Genomic DNA, 17,619 nt, shown 5'->3' with positions numbered 1-17,619 from the left:
TAACGCGTGCCGCTGTGCCCTGGGGCTCATGTGCCGACTGTGAGCAATGACTACTAATGACATACAGTACCCTCACACACTCTTTCCATACAATCCTCCTTTTCCATTAGGACACGGACACACGTGTGTCATGTTAAAGGTCCTGGGGTGAATAAACATGAATGTGCTGTTCATCACTGCAAATTCTCACAGACGTCAGGAACGTTCCACTGCTTGATTCAAATGGAGTTATTAACCTGGTTTGAAGACACGCGTGTTGTTAATAGTTATGAGATAAAATGGTGCCGAACCGCCCAATGCACTGTAGAAAATGAATAGTGTCTTTCCACAGTCAGACAACTCCCCGCTTTTCTCCCAAAGTCTTCGTTTTTACCATCTCACGGTTCATGCCGATCGCATTTGAACCGTGTTCTCCAGAGGCAGAACACAGCGTTCTTTTCGCTCCCTGGCTTCCGTCTCTCAGCTAATTCATTTCAAACTTATTCATTTGCTTTTAAACGTACCGTCACGTGAACGCAGGCGCTCCGCTGCTCTGTTACGCCAGTCCCGGGTCGAAGGGCACAGAGAACAGTCGGATGATGATTCGCACCCAGCATTGCTGAAGGATCGACAGCTTCAGGGAGGAAACAGACAGAGAGATGTTCTCAGAGCATTTAGAACACAAGCGTGTTTGCCGGGGTAATCATTCACTCCTTCATGAGTAACATGTTTGAGTTAATGTAAAAATAATTACATTTCTTATTAATAGTCTGTGCGGTATTGGCCACCGACTGATGTTGAAATGAGTTTTTTGTGTAATGTCTCTGGGCAAGGGTTACTATTATTACTGTTAATCAGACGGAATAAACTTTTACAGAAGCACACGGCTATGAAAGTTTTTTAAGAAAACTAATATTATTAAATCTGAGAATGGCACTTACACTGCACTGCATAATTTGCAAATAATTGATTCCAGCTGGAATGCCTTCACATTAGTGGATATTACCCAAAGCTGCAATTTTGTGCATGAGACCAAAAAAAGAGCCCAAACAGCAGAGATATAGCAGGAGAATATTATTGCTCAGAGGTGCCAACCTGATCTAATGGGATTTCATTATTTGTGTACATTTGTATGATGCAAATTTGTACGAAAACTAGGGTTGAGTATCGTTTGAATTTTATCGTTTCTGATTCCGCTTATCGATTTTGATTCTTATCGATGTCCAGTTTCCATTCCACAGTTGAAATAAAACATCTAGATATCCACCTCTATGGTCATTTAGCCTGCTTACTGACTGGTTTGCAAAAATATATGTGTGTATATATACACACATAGCAACCATGTTTTGTTTGATTAAAACAATTTGTTTTACCATAGTTTAACTACATCATGGTTCAACTTTGTTACTATAATACTGAATATAATAAAACTATGGTAAATTGTGATTCCCGTGCTTTATCACAAGTTAACACATGCACATTTCTGAAAATATGCACACAGGAATCGATAAGAGGAATCCGATCTGATTCCTATTCTTTTCGATTCCGATCCGATTCCTAACACTTTGTTTTCGATTCCAAATTGGAAATGATTTTTGAGTCCCAGCCCTAACGAAACACCACTTTTATATTATATCGCTGCTGTCCTTCTAAAACCTCACATCTCCATATTTCATGATTTTTATTTTTGCCATAAATTATTATTATTAGTCATGCTTTATGTTTGTCAATGGGTTATTCACAATATCTAACCGATAAAAAGTATTAAAACGTGCTTTTCAACCTGGTCAACACAGCATTCAATCGTTTCAAAAGGACAGTGTTTTTGTTTTAATTTCCTAAAAAATTGTGAATTTGAACGTCCGAGGTTTCAGAAGAACGGTGGCGATATATTATTCGAAATAAACAATGAAGCCCCGCTACTGAATGAAACCGTATGTCAAATGTTAGCAGATCAAATTAAAATGTATTAATTCCTCTGAATATCCAGCTCGTAAAAGAAGTACAGATTGCCATGAGATTGTGATTTCATTTCTTTTTCTTTTCATCTGTTTTAAATATTGTGTGAACTCCAACTAAGAGAAATAAATGTATCATACAGTAACTGAACAATAAATGTCAAAAGCACAGCTATGATTATATCTCAGCTATAGTAGGAAAGAAAAACACTTATGAACAACAAACAATTTAAATTGAAGGTCAGTTGTGTAATATCAGCTTCACTGAATAGAATTACCTAAATTATAATTCTGCCCCAAACCAATATTGTAATATTTATTTTATAATAGGACTCTTATTCTCAGTCGGAAAAGGGTGGCTTGCCCACTTCAGGTTGGTGGAGAGTTCCTGCCTCAAGTGGAGGAGTTCAAGTATCTGGGGGTCTTGTTCACGATTGAGGGAAGGATGGATCGGGAGATTGACAGACGGATCGGTGCAGCTTCTGCAGTAATGCGGTCGCTGTACCGGTCTGTCGTGGTGAAGAAGGAGCTGAGCCGCAAGGCAAAGCTCTCGATTTACCGGTCAATCTACGTTCCTACTCTCACCTATGGTCATGAGCTGTGGGTCGTGACCGAAAGGACAAGATCCCAGATATAGGCGCCGAAATGAGCTTTCTCCGCAGGGTGGCTGGGCGATCCCTAAGAGATAGGGTGAGAAGCTCAGTCACTCGGGAGGAGCTCAGTGTAGAGCCGCTGCTCCTCCACATCGAGAGGGGACAGCTGAGGTGGCTCGGGCATCTTTTCTGGATGCCCACTGGACGTCTTCCCGGGAGGGTGTTCCGGGCATGTCCCACCGGGAGGAGACCCCGGGGAAGACCTAGGATACGCTGGAGGGACTATGTCTCCTGGCTGGCCTGGGAACGCCTCGGTGTCCCCCCGGAAGAGCTGGAGGAAGTGTCTAGGGAGAGGGAAGTCTGGGCATCCCTGCTTAGACTGCTGCCCCCGCGACCCGGCCCCGGATAAGGGGTAGAAAATGGATGGATGGACTCAAAACGCTGTCTCTAGGATAGAAGTATTTTAACACTGAAAATAATAGCACAGGTTGCCTTTGAAGTGATGACCACCCTCTGGTCATTTCAAAAAAGTTCAACTTTGTTTCTTCTGCACAACACAAAATAAGATATTTTGAAAAATGTGTGTAACCAAACATTGGCGGTACCCATTCACTTCTTTTGAATGGACACAAAACGAATCTAATTCAATGGGTGCCCTCGTTGTCCGGTTAAAGACATTCTTCAAAATATCTTCTTTTGTGTTCTGCAGAACAAAGATGGTCATACATGTCATGAGGGTCAGTATACATACTGTCATTTTCATTTTTGGGTGAATTATTACTTTAAAGTCAGATTCACTCTGATACCCGAACCTGAGGAAGACTTTTATAAACCGACGGCCTCGAACTGAAAGTTCAAATATGTGCACTTTACAGAGATAATACAGTGATTAACTCAAGCAAGACGCCAATATCTACTGGTATGTGATAAAATCCATTGCTTATTTATGTCAACAAGACACAGAAATCGTCTGAACCGGAGTCGTCGACAGGGAGAGTTAATATCATGGGTAAACCCAGCATGTCTTTGCCTCTGGAGAGACTCTCTGTTTACACAAACCAAACGCAAAAATCAAATGAAACATAACCAGGATTAATTAAAGCTAAACAGATCCAACCGTGCACATGAATTAGCAAGCTTTTGTATCTGTGCACCGTTTATTTTGTCTTACGGCATGCAGAAATATGACGGAGAAATCCAGGCTTATTTTTAGCCAGCTGAGAATCAGCCTGAAGGGCGCTTTGCTTTTCTGTGCAATTTTACAATGAGGCTGTGGAATTACGCCTGAGAACAGGAGAAAATACATCCTGCCGCAAACAGCTCCTAACATTTTTTCTTGTCTTTGTACTTTTTACCTACAGCAAAAAAACAAAACAATATATTTTGCATGACTTTACAAATGCACTAGAGACTGAAGAATCTGAAGTTGCAATGTGAAATTGTTACATCGTTATTTTGCTTAGGTTTGTTTTCTGTTCCAAGCATAGCTAAGGCGCAGTAATGCAAAATATATATATATACTTTTTTATCAAATCCCTTTATTGTCACTCAACCATATACACAGGTGCAACAGTAGGTGAAAAACTTGAATATGGCACGAAGAAATGTCAAACTGTAGTATGAACAGTTTATACAAAAGCTATATCCAAGTAAAATTAAAAGTGTGATATTGTATTAATAAACAGATGACATGAAATCTGTATATAACTCAACTCATTTCATAGCGCTTTTAACAATTTTCAGTGTTACAAAGCAGCTGTACATGAAACAGTTGACTATAAGCAAAACATCAAGTTGAACACAAACAGAACACAAAAAACACACACAGAACACAGACATGCACATACAGGTTCATACACACCCACATCCACACACATACATACAGTACACACATAAAACACACAACCCCACACGCACAGAATAAAATACTCACTCACACACACACACACACACTGCTTGGTTATCCCAGAGAAGCACACATTTAAAATAAAGAAGAGAGAAATACAAGACAAATCTTGTGTGGAATACAAATGCCTAAATGTAATAATAAATAAATAAAGCAGAAAGTTACTTTTAAAGTGATATTAATAAATGCAAAAACTTTATATTAGCGAGGAACCCAAAACTGGGAAACCAGTTCCCCTCTGGCAAAAACAGCAGCATCTCTACCAGCTCGACATTGTTTTGCACAACTAGGCTAAAGAAAGCTTTACAGCAACACTTCTGCTGCGAGTCCACAAATGAAGTCTTCATCTCCATGTAAATTTATAATGTGTCTAACTTTAAAAAGCAGAAGAAGAGTCTTGAGCTCAGAAAGCTTTCTGCTTGCCTGCAGATTCCAGAATCACTTCATTATTCCAGTCATGATCTTCCAGCACATGTGACATACAGTATGAGACGGTATAAGACAGCGTCACACCAGGCAGCTGTTTGGACTGCTTTAAATGACAGAGCCCTATGTAAGCAGACAGACAAACTCATCCTCTCTGTGTGTAAAGCTCTGAAACAACAAACTAAATACTGTTCACTACATAAAAATGTTTGACAAACAGTAAAGAAAATTTAAACAGTTAAAGAGAAGTTTGTGATTACATTGCACGTGAATGGCATCAAATTATCATGGAAATACAAAAAGTGCTTTGTTTATTTCTTTAAGTGAATTCTCAATTTACTTTAAAATAAAAAAGAATGACATTTCATGCGTGTTGCATCTAATTAATGGAAATAAAATGTATTTTTTGCATATGCTGATTTTTTATTCGCTATAAATTTCAAAACAAATATTTTATAATTTTGTGTAAAAATGCAATTGCATTTCATGTGTGTTGCATCAAATTGTTAGAAAATAAAAATTCCATTATATGGTTATAGTTTTTTCCCACTATAAAATTAAAAACAATATTTTGAGTACAAATGTAAAAAATAATGTCATATAAGCAGTCAAAGAATGGGATATGGTATTCTTTAATCGGACACTTGATATGAAATCAAAAATGAAAATCATTTATTTAACCTGTTGTCGTTTAAAACCTTTGTGATTTTCTTTCTTCTGCAAAACACAAAAGAAGATATTTTGAGAAATGTCGGTAACAGAAAACCTTTGCTTCCTGTTGACTTGTATTGGTTTTGTATCCATAAAATAGAAGTCAATGTGGACCAACGGTTTTTGGTTCCCAACATTTTTTCAAAATAACTTCTTTTTGTGTTTCTCAGAAGAAAGAAACTGATACAGGTTTGAAATGATAAGATTCATGACAGAGTTGACGTGAACTATTCCATTAAATTTTGATCTGTTGATATCCATAAAAGCCCCTGAATCATATTATGACATACTTTACAAAACGGTGCTCATAAATATAGATTGTATATATTAATTTGCAAACCAGACAGTAAAGCAGTCTACAATACTATACAAGTTGATATCTTTTTATAACTTAAAAATGGAAATACGGAATCGATAGGAATCAGAATCGATAAGCAGAATCAGAAATTCCAAATCAAAGAGAGATTCTTTTGTAGTTTCAGATTCTTTGGTCACACTGGGAACGGAGTGTTTCACGCAGTCACTATCCACCAGATTGTAGTGAAAGTTAAAACCAATTGCCTTTTAGATCTGCTTAATTTCATGCCCAACAACCTTTAAGCACATGGAAGTTCTGTATTTAAAGTGTTTCACATTATTGTTAAAAATCTAGTAAAAAATTGTTAAAAATGCAGAACTGTTGGGATCTGTCCATTTCGAGTAAATTCCCACAAAGCTCTCTTTCATTTATTAGCATACGGCCGTCATGGTTTGTGTCGAGACAGGTCTGCCGTGTTGTGGCACAGCTGGGCAATTCTGAAGGGCTCTTGACACCTACTGTCTGTTGTGTTGCTTGGTCTCTCTCTCTCTCTCTTTCTCTCTCTCTCTCTCTCTTCCTATTACACCCGAGCAAATCTTGAGATTAAAAGGGGAAAATGTTCCTCCCACTTCCAAAGGTCCGGTCACTACATTGAGTGTATCTCATTACAGCAAAAAGCAAGCGTGAGAGCAGGCTGTCAGAGATATCAAAGCTCTCGCGTAAAAGCCTCTCATCTCACGTCGAGCTAAACAATCACATTTAATTGGATTTTTCACCCGGCCCATTAAATCATAGACAAGGTTAGTGAGGCAACTATCGTTAAAAAAACCCTGTTTTTTTTCAGTCGCGCATCACAAACAAACTAGAAAATCCTCCTGGGCGGCTAACGTCGGAAACATGACAAAGTGTGTTCAACTGCACTACGCTCATTCCCGTGAATCGTTCAAACTGATCATTCCAATGAATTTGATTTAGGCTAAAAGCTTTTTTAAAGGTCCGGTGTATGAAATATAGAGACATCTAAATACAACACAAAAGAAGATATATTTCCAACACTGATAACCAAACAACATGTCCTCATTGACTTCCATTGTATGACACAAAACAAAAGACATTTCTAAAAATATCTGCTTTTGTCAAAAACAACCTATGTTTTGAATGTTACGAGAGTGAATAAATGATGAAAGAGTTTGTATTTTTGGGTTATGTATCCAATATTAGAAAAATTATATATATATATATATATATATATTTAATATCATCACATGCCTCATAAATATCAAGATCTAATTGTTTTAAATAGAAATAATGGCTCTGGTCTAATGGCACTTAATGGGTTTGCGTGTCTCTCCGGGGACTCCACCCGTCTGACCGTGTGCTGTCTTCCAGCATTTGCTTTACTCACCCTGTGTGTCTCTCTGCATCTCTGTCCTCTGGCAGATGGAACGTCCACGCTGTGTCTATCTTCAGTGAGAGAGCTGCCGTCTCAGCTGCAGGATCTTTACCAGCGGGGTTTCATTCTGGCAGCTGTGCACCCGTTCGTGCACCCATGCAGTCCGGAGCCCGCCAGCATCCAGCGCCAGCTCTATCGGGCTGTGCTCATCAAAATCTCTGACAGGTAGGTCACAGCATCTGCACGGAAAACACGACGACTGCTTTCAACTCCACAGGTGCTGGTGACATTTATTAGAGGGGTCATACCCTACATTTCATTAGTATCAGCATTTAACAATTTTTACCCCCTACGACCTTTAATAACGTATGGATTTCAGCAGCAAAAGAGTTATAATTTAATGTTCATTTGACCTTCTCTCTGACCCAAAGAATGAAACCGGATGGTTTTACTGTAACTTTAAACGGATAGTTTATCCAAAAATGAAAAATCTGCCATCATTTACTCAACCTCAGGTTGTTGCGATGAACACAAAGAAAGATATTTGGAAAAATGTTAGCAATTTTTAGTTTTGGGACATCTTCCACTACCATTAGATTCTTCCTGCTAAAAAATGACTAACATTCTTCCAAATATCTTTCTCTCTGTTCATCAGAACAACGTCATACAGTAAATGATGACAGAATTTTCATATTTGGGTGAACTATTCCTTTAAGAGGTCTATCTAAAGGGATAGTTAATCCAAAAATAAGAAATCTGTAATTTATTTCCCCTTATGTTATTCCATATATATTCTTTCTTCTGTGGAGCACAAAAGAAGATATTTTGAGATATCTCACTGGTTTTGTGTTCATTCAATGAAAGTCAATGGGGTTCTTAGTTGTTTGGTTATCAACATTCTTCAAAATATCTTCTCTTGTGTCCTGCAGAAGAAAGATAGTCAAACAGATTTGGAATGACACGTGGATGCATAAATGACCATTTTTAGACAAATCCACCTTTACCTGCACATATTAATCAAACTGTGACTGTGATTGATGGCTTTCATGATCTTAAATGGATGGTTCCCAGTCGTAAAACAGACCAAACATTGTGGTCAGCGTCGAAATCCTGACTGTGTCAGACATTCGCTTTTCTGACTCTCACACAAAGAGCGAGAAGTGAAGGCTGAAGAGCAGCTCAATAATCCTTTAGCCAAACAGTGGAAGTCACTCAAAGTCACATCCATTCCCCGCCCGGAGCACTGCTGGATCGCAGTCACACGTCGTCCAGACTGGCCTGGCGTAAAGGGCAGCGAGCGGGAGAGGGCCGGCGGACACTGAGCTATCGTCCTCCCACACTCAAACGCACCACGGGCAGCTGCCACTCAACAGATCTGCCGTATCTGTGCATGGTCAGACTGCAGGCCAGTGTCTGGCCCCGTTGACCTCTCAGATGAGATCCACTCTCCCTGGAGGAAGGAAGGAGATCTGAGAGAAGCCGTGGCACGGTTTATGCCCTCTTGTATCAGTTTGAAATGAAATAGCGCTGGTGGTTAACCTGGGGATTTGGAAATAAACACTGCATACACTGTCTATGTTTTAGTCTTTTGACAACACGGAGAACATGGTGTGATGTTCAACATTTATATGCATCTACATCAACAAAAAGAACTGTATGGCAAGCCAAATTAGCTACTAATCATTCTCAGGACATTCATTTTTTATATCAACAATTCAATTTACTAGTAAAAACTATAATTCTTACTATTTTTGATATCAGTTATTTCATTTTCACTATTCAAAATGTGAATTCTTGATATCAACAATGATGTCATCAGTCGCAGAAATGTGCATTCTTGAATTAAAAAATTTAAGAAAATGAATGCATTTCTGATATCTGAAATAAAAATGTTAGCATGTAAGAAATGAATTATTGATATCTAAAATTGAATTTGAATGGCAGTCTATTGTGATATTTAACTAGTAAAAATATAATTACAGATATCAAGAATTACGTTTTTTACTATTTGAAATACATTTTTTGATATAACAAATACACATTTCTGCGAGTGATGACGTCATTCTTGATATCAAGAACTCACATTTTTACTTATAAAAATTTTTTTTTTTATATAAAAAAATCATATTCAGAGAATGATTAAAAGCTAAATCGGCTTGCCATAGAACTACAAGTGAAACGATTCTTTGTTATGTTGGTAATTGGCTTTTATACTTGATTAAACAGAAGTTTTCATAGAGAAATTTTTAGGTGGTTTCCCTGAAACAAATATTTGTTGATTTTTGTTGGTTCAACTTAAAAGTGGTTACCATTAACTTTTAAGTTAATGCAATTAAAAAAATTAGTTAATTCAATTGATTGCTGGTTGAGTTGTCTAAACTCATTGAGTGTACTAGTATTTTCAAGCTAAAATATAAAGAATTAAGGCAACCAGGTAACTTATTTTTTTTAAGATGAACCAACAATATATTTACAGAATACAGATGGCTTACTTTCAAATGTCTCTGAGTGTTAACATAGGATTTAAAAATCTGAAAAAAAACTGTCTCAAATATTTCTCCTGAGAAAGAGTCAGAAATCTCACCAATGTCTCTGTCATTAGAGATTCAGAAGAGATCTCAACAAAGTTTCAAACTGAGCTAAGATTTGTCAAGTCTGCAATCAAAAGTCAATATTATGAAAGATCTCAATATGAACTCAAACGTTTTTCATAAAATTTACTCAACGACCAGAAGGTAAATAGACAAAACGCAATCCTTAGTAGTCGATTCACAAAATAAGATGTCCGTCAGATTCAAGCTCCAGGCCTGGACGGTGTTACTAGACCTAAATTCCTAAAATGATTTTGTTCTTATGGACACACTAGGAATCCCGTAGGACGTTGGTGAAGGTTTAATGCGGCAGACTATGAAGGAATATTCCTCTATATTGCTCTTGATCTTTCGCCTGCTCTTGCACATAAGAGGTTTAGTTTGCGCTGAGACGCCGAGCTCTGTGAGAGACGGTTTGAGGTTAAGCTGTTATCTGTAACATATTTCTCAAAGATTGCACAGTTCAATGCATGTCGAGATGAACAACCTCACCTGCCATCATACGTTGACAGGCAAAGATGTTTCTTCTCACGCAAAAACTCATTATGAAATGCATAAACACACTCAAGATGAATCTTATAGATGAAAACTCACCCTCACGTCAACGCTGAAAACACAACTGCTTTTCTTTTGTTCAACACAAAGTGAGCAAGAATCTTCATGCAGCGCTTTTCCTAAGAAACAGCTCGTATTGACCAGACTGCTGAAAGAACACAGAAATATCAGAAAAGAATTCGGACTGGTGATACGACAGTACATACGTTTGTGGCTTTATACTGTGAACTACAAACAATATTTCTATCAAATTTCAAATGAAAATATTGTTTCTATTTCTATTTAGTTTCAGAAATAAAAAAATGAAGAAATAGTTGAAAATAACAGAAAATATGCTCTGTTTTTTTCAGACCTTAAATACTGCACAAAAAAACAAGTTTATAGTCACTTTTAACAGACACTGGACTGGACTGAACACAATTCATCTAGAAATCATGAATAAATGAAACTTTGGAATGCCCTCTTCCGTTTTCCCACGATTGTATATTAGCCTGTTATAATTTTTAAACAATGATTTTGAATGTGGCCCATCCATTGAGATTTGAAAGTTGGAATTATCAATTTAACAAAATTTGTTAAAAATCTGATGTCCAACTAGATATCCCTAAATTCATTCAAACTACATTTAAGTTTTGTTTTTGTCATTTTGTGCCTGACAGATGTACTATCAGAGATTTTATCATTCAGACAAATAAATCAAGCATGTTGGAATATCGTCTCTCATTTCAACTACATTTTGGGGTGGAATATTCTTTTAACAAGCTGTGCAAGAAGTAGACATGATTTCAGGATGAAGGGAAAGCGGCACTCACAGCCTTCCTCTTCAAGAGAAAGACGGTAAGCCAAGAGCAGAACACGAAGAAAGCAGATCAGAGTGGGATTCAGTCACATGTATGTGGATGAGCGTGTTGGGAGGATCGTTGCATGGAAGCCGTTGCCAACCTTTCATAGCTGCCGCAAAAGCTGCCTCGCTTTATCTCTGGCGTCTGTCACCGTGGAGACAGTTGCTCACATCAGCAGAAGCCCTGAGGGTTAAACCTGCAAAAAAAGAGAGATATCAAACAGGGCACTGTACTGCTGCTCCCCCACCAATCCCACCAATCAGAGGAGCGCAAGGAAAAGTGCAGATGAAAGTCGTCCTTCATGTAGCCATTCTTCCCTCGCTGAAAACAAACAGACCCAAACATATCCAGGTGAGAAGACAAGAGATCAAAAGACGCGAAGAGAAACAGAAACAAAAGATGAGATGAAAACCTGCTGGGAAAACTTCTGATGGTCAAAGCTGGATCTCTTTAAGATGCTTGACCTGGTTTTGAGTCGATAGGATTTCGGTTAAGCTGGGTAGAAATCCTGGAAGATGTCCTCAAGAGTTCAATTAAAGGAGTAGTTCACCTTCAAAATGAAAATTCTGTCATCTTTTACATCATTTACATGTCATTCTGTCATCACTACTTGTCATTTCAAACCTGTATGAGTTTCTTCTGCAGAACATTTTGAAAAAAGAACAGCACAGTCCACCATTCACTTCTATTGTAACCAATCCAAGTGAATGGGGGGCAGTTAACAACATTCTTCAAAATATCTTCTTTTGTGTTCTGCGGAAGAAAGAAATGACAAGAAGGTGAGTAAACAATGACATATTTTTTCATTTTAAAAGTGAACTACACCTATGAAGCATGAACTTAGTCTCAAAAATTGCTTTGTAGAAAAAATATGGAAACAAGTGAAACTATTATTGAAATGCATGTGTATGGAATTGTAAAATGAATGTAGATTGTAGAGAATTAATCTGCATTTGGGTACATTTGATGAGAAATGTTTGAATCATATCGAGATCTTCAATGAGATTGACTTTTGATTCAAGACTTGACAAATCTGAGCTCAGTTTGACACATTGTTGACATTGTGGAGACTTTCATTTACATTTCCAATTGCATATAATCTCATTTTTAGGAGAAATAATTGAGATATTAAAGAGATGTCATCTGTGATGTGTCTCTTTTAAAATCAAAAACAAATTCTCAAAATTACAAAAAAGAAAGAAATTAAAAGAACTATGCCGAGAATCATTAGATCTGGACCATCACCGGAATTATTATCATTTTTAAGATTTCCTTTCAAGACTCTCTTTTGTCTCGCTGCTATCAACTGTATAAGAAACAAATGAGATACTAAATAAATTAATAAAATGTGATTTTGTTGTTTTTATGTTGATATTTAATCTCTACGAACCATATGTAGGATGAAGTTTTTCATGTGTCAGCACTGTTTTTTTTTTTCAAAACATTGATACGTTTATTTTTCATTTATTCGGCATCTTTGCTCTGTACACTACACAATATTGTTGGCTCATTGACAAAATGTTAAATACTCTCATTTGAAAGTTACTTCGGATAAAAGCATTGGCATGCTTAATGAATTAATGTTACGTAAACACATTCATTCTCACCTGACATACACAGCACCAACACAAGTTGTGGGTGGGACTTTCTGTTTGGCTGAACAATGGCAGACGTGGGGAGTGTTTGTAAAACAATGATCATTAAATCTTATTCTGTAATGTTGCATTTTTTCAGTCAGGGGAGAACGAACTGGTGGGTGAGGATGGAGCAGAGTCTCTGGGCTCCAGCCCTCCCACCTCAGGATTAGTCTCTTTCTAAAATGTGTGCGCATGAGGATGTCTGCTGCAACAATCCCCCCCCCTATAAAACCCACCCTGCCCGTGCGGGACGGTGCAAATATAGGCGCTCTTTCTGACCTCCGGTCCGTTCAGATGTGAACAGCACGAGCGTGAAGGAGTTCTGCACCCGTACGGATTAGCGCTGGCAGGCAGGGCTCCTTCTAAAGCGATTTGCCAGGAATTACTCACAGCCTTGTGGCGAATCTCGCAGAATAGCCGACTCCCTTTATATTTCCAAATGTCAACTGTCAAGCCCCCCCGTGTTCAATTTTAGTTACAGTTCCACTTCGGCGACGAGGGTGGCTGATTTATGCATCGTTTTTTTGATAATTGCAAAGCACCTTGCAGGGGTACCGGTACGGACCGAAAGCCATTAGGACCGATATGCTCCAATAACATTATTCATGGCCCGGTAAATAAGCTGACATCAAGAAAGATGTGATACATTATTAATGTGGTGATTAAAGATGGGGAACGCACGTCTGATGGATATGAAAGAAGGTTGTTGTCATGGCAATGCCACCCTAGATGTGGCACGCAGACACCCAGCTGGATACGGCCTCGGGACCCGGATATATTGTCTGTGTGATGCCGAGCTGACAGTATTAGTGATGTCAGCACTCCTGCGGGCAGGGAGGAACATGTGAAACACACACACAGAGACATTGAATCGTATAAGAAACAGGCATTTGAGAGAAGTACCACCCAGCTGCGTCTCAGATCTGTATCTAAGAAACATCTCGGATCTAGACTATTCAGATTCTGTTCAATTTGAAATGTTCTTTTGAGAGATTATTTCTAAACGAACCGCTTCTGCAAAGAAGAGTCTGGATTGTTTCTCTAGGAGTTTAAAGTCTCCTTGACCCGGATGTTGCGATAGTTTTGTTCCGTATTTTGACGCATTTCTGAGTGAAATGGAATTTCGAATGAGAAAAATAGTGGCCGTTGGCATTCGTCTTTCTCTGCTATTTGATTGGATGTATAAAAACAGCCGTCGCATTTTAAAATGTAACCGGCAGCAGACTGACAGTTGAAGGGGAGGAGTTAACGGATGCTCCGCCCAAGCCATCTAACATACCTCATTTAAGGTGGATAGTCATTACAAGACAGAAGTGCATTTTCAGATTTTTACTTAAAATAATGAGGGATTAAACACGATTTAAAAAAAGAGAATGACTCAAATTGATAAACTATTTACAATAAACGCTGCAATATTTCATGTAAAAATAGGCATCGTCATTTTTTATTTCACTGGGACTTTTACTCGTAATATAAACATGATCGGGATTCATTTCAGTCAGAAACGAGATCTCTTCAATATCGCAATTCTACATGTACGCATCAATGAGAACAAATAGAGAGCAAATTGACTTCTTTGAGTGTCATCTGCATCTCAGATGTTTCTCCTGAGGAAGAGTCAGAAATCTCACAAATATCTCTGTCATTAGAGTTTCAGAAGAGATGTCAGCAATGTGTCAAACTGAGCTCAGGCTTGTCAAGTCTGCAATCTAAAGTCAATATTAGTGAAGATTTTAATATCAACTCTAACATTTCTCACCAAATGCACCCAGATACAATAGACAATCTACATTCATTTTAAACCTCCCATTCTCTCATTTGTTTCTTCAAAGTAATTTAAGGAAATACATCCCAGACTAACCTGAGACTTAAATGTAACACAACTCAGAACTTTATCATCTCCTGAGCTATAAAAGACTGCTTGATCAAAACTTCCTTCAAAACGTACATGTAACATATGCATAAGCTCCAATCAAATGTATCTTCATCTTAAACACAGAACACAAGCATGGTTTATGTGAGGAAAATGCGCTGAAGCAGCAGATGGTGTGTGTTGGCGGGAAGTGTGAATTTATGTATGTGTGTGTGCGTGTGTTTGACAGAGGTGAGTCAGTGTCCTGCTGCGCTGTGATTCTGTGGCTGGATGAAGCGTTGGGTTAGTGGGTTTAATCTCCGTCACACACACAGTGAAATGGGCCGTACTGGGATGAGCTGGAGGGGATGTACAGACCGCCTCACAGGGATGCTTGCGGTTCCCCTCTGCAGCTTTTAAGAGTTGATTATTCATGCTTATAAAACTGATTGTTCCGTCTGTGCATTCTGATTGGACGAGGGACATTCAAAGCCGTTACAAAACACAGCCCAATGCTGTGACTGCACATTACTGCATCACACTGCTTATTCACTGCGCAGATGTAGAGTAAATAGCCTGTGGTTAGGTTTATGAAGTGTATTTCTTGGCAGAATAACTGTTTATTCTCATTATTATTAATGTTGAATATGGCAGTGTTATGTTTTATGGCACACAGGCTATTACAGGGTCAGCGTGATTTCGCAGAGTAAGAAAGAAAAGTCATAACCCACATCCTAACCATAACTTAACCCTTAAATCAGAGAGAAACAATAGACTGGTATGAATGGTATAGAAGGCCCTAACCTACAAAACAAATACTGTCAAAAACTGTCAAGAAAAAGACTAGACTAATTTACAAGAAAAACAGGAAACACATATATTTTTATACATTTTTGTTATTGTAAGAGTGTATTTCTGTCACCCCAAAGTTTCCAGGATTTTTTTAGTCTTGTATTTACAGTCTAGTTCTGGCACCCCCAACTGCCAGAAAATGTATGTTTTTAACTGGATTATTTTTTACACTCGCTGAACCTAATTGTGACCCTACACCTAATTCTAGAATCTGATTGGTTGATTGAATGTTGTTTCAGGAACATAGCCTACTAGCTCATTCTACTACAAGAAAATTGCTCTTTCCAAATCTTCCTGTCAGCTCCTGTCTTTGCCATACTGAAACCAAGAAAAAAAAAAATGTTTTGTCCTCTTAATAAAAAAAAATATTTGTACTTTAAGCTTAGATTTAAGAATGCAATTTAAAATTTAGATCACCTCAAAATGAAAATTCTGTCATCGTATAGTCGCCTTCTTAATATTTCAAACCTGTAACTTTCTTCTGGAAAACACAAAAATAGCTATTTTGAAGAATGTCGCTAACCGAAAACCGTTGGTACCCATTCACTTCTATTGACAGGAAGTCAATGGTGACCGAACGGTACCAACATTGTTCAAAATATCTTCTTTTGTGTTCTGCAGAAGAAAGAAAGTCAACCAAGTTTTAAAAGACAAGAGGTTGAGTCAATGCTGACAGAATTTTCATTTTAAGGTTACCTACTCCTTGTCCAGAGGAATCGCCAAAGAACGAAACAGCAGCAGATTTTATTTGAATGTGTTTTTTTACATTTACATTACATTTGAGCTTTTATCCTAAGCGACTAACAGTGCATCCATGGCCTGCATTTGTTTCTTAATGTATTATGCAAATTTTTAGTACTCAGGCAAATGTTGCATAAGTAAGTTTCAGGAACAGATGTTCTCTGTCTGTATAATCGGGTGACTGAAATGAACTCTTTTGTGTTTATTGGTGATGTATACTGTATCTCTGCTCAGCACATTAAAACACATCATCTCTTGTCTTTTCAGCTGGGAGACGAATCCAGATTTTGAGCCTTACCATCTAAAACTGGAGGAGTGCATGTCTGCCGAGCAGATCCCAACCACAGAACACATCCAGGGCTATGTGAAAAAAGTAAGAATTGTCCGTCAAGCTTAGATGTGCGTAACTGTTATCCTTGGCAAAATAATTTACCGCTGTCAAAACAAAGATATATTCCAATTCTATATCTGCTTCTCCTCTGAGGTTCTCCTAAAACATTTCAGCATGAAAAATCGTAACGAGCCGTCACGACACCCCCCACACATCAAACTCGGAAATTATTCAGTGGCCTCTCACCGAAGGAGGAATCCGGCGAGAAAATGGCTTCTTATCAATGCAATTTCATTTGCATCATTGTTGCAAATATAATGACAGTCCACGTTCAATATTCATTAAACAATGCGTCGGGAAAGGACGAGCCCGCTCACGGTTTAATTTGAGAGGAAATAACCCGGGCACCTCGCCGAAACTGATTCCCGTCGCGTGGGCGAAGGCCTCGGACGGAGATAGTGGTGGCGGGCCTGAGGCTGGCCTTTATTAAAGCGCCATAATGGAAAATAGCGTCATTAGCATTCCTTGACAGTTAACGATTCAATTCACTTTGATGAGAATTCAAATATTGGCTTCCATACGCAAACTGACAATAAAGTGTTAGATGCTCGGCTGATTTGGGATGTGCCGGGCGGTCGATGGTGGCCCTCTGCCATCGTGTTCAACGCTTGCTAATTTCAAATAGCTGACGTGTGGAAGAAAGAGAATGTCTTTTGTTTTTTGTTGTTAAGGGTAATGTGGCACATCACTCGGCGCAAACTCGAAACAAATGAAATGACTTTCTTATCTTGTTCAGACGCAAAACCTTTGGCAGGGTGACGGGTTTATCCAAGTGTCTGTGTTGACAATTCCGCTGTACGGAGAAAAACAGAAAATATGTTTAAGGTGTCGCCCCTCGACCCTGGTGAACATATTTTATGTCCACACAAAAACAAATAATCTGTCATCCATTCA

General features: G+C 38.3%; 1 protein-coding gene across 3 annotated transcripts in view; it reads left to right on the top strand.

The window, feature by feature from the left end:
* Nucleotides 1-17,619, top strand: part of LOC130432761 (raftlin-like) — an 80,671-nt gene that overhangs the window by 24,771 nt on the left and 38,281 nt on the right. For all 3 annotated transcript variants that reach the window (XM_056762260.1, XM_056762259.1, XM_056762258.1), the window contains exons 3-4: nt 7,312-7,489; nt 16,602-16,707. In XM_056762260.1, the coding sequence (XP_056618238.1) occupies nt 7,312-7,489; nt 16,602-16,707 (284 nt within the window). The remainder of the gene's footprint in view (nt 1-7,311; nt 7,490-16,601; nt 16,708-17,619) is intronic.

This window comes from Triplophysa dalaica, chromosome 12 (assembly GCF_015846415.1).
Source record: "Triplophysa dalaica isolate WHDGS20190420 chromosome 12, ASM1584641v1, whole genome shotgun sequence".
NCBI classification, from domain to species: Eukaryota; Metazoa; Chordata; class Actinopteri; order Cypriniformes; family Nemacheilidae; genus Triplophysa; species Triplophysa dalaica.
The sequence above is the reverse complement of the archived record's forward strand: the minus strand, read 5'-3'. Positions and strand labels throughout refer to the sequence as shown.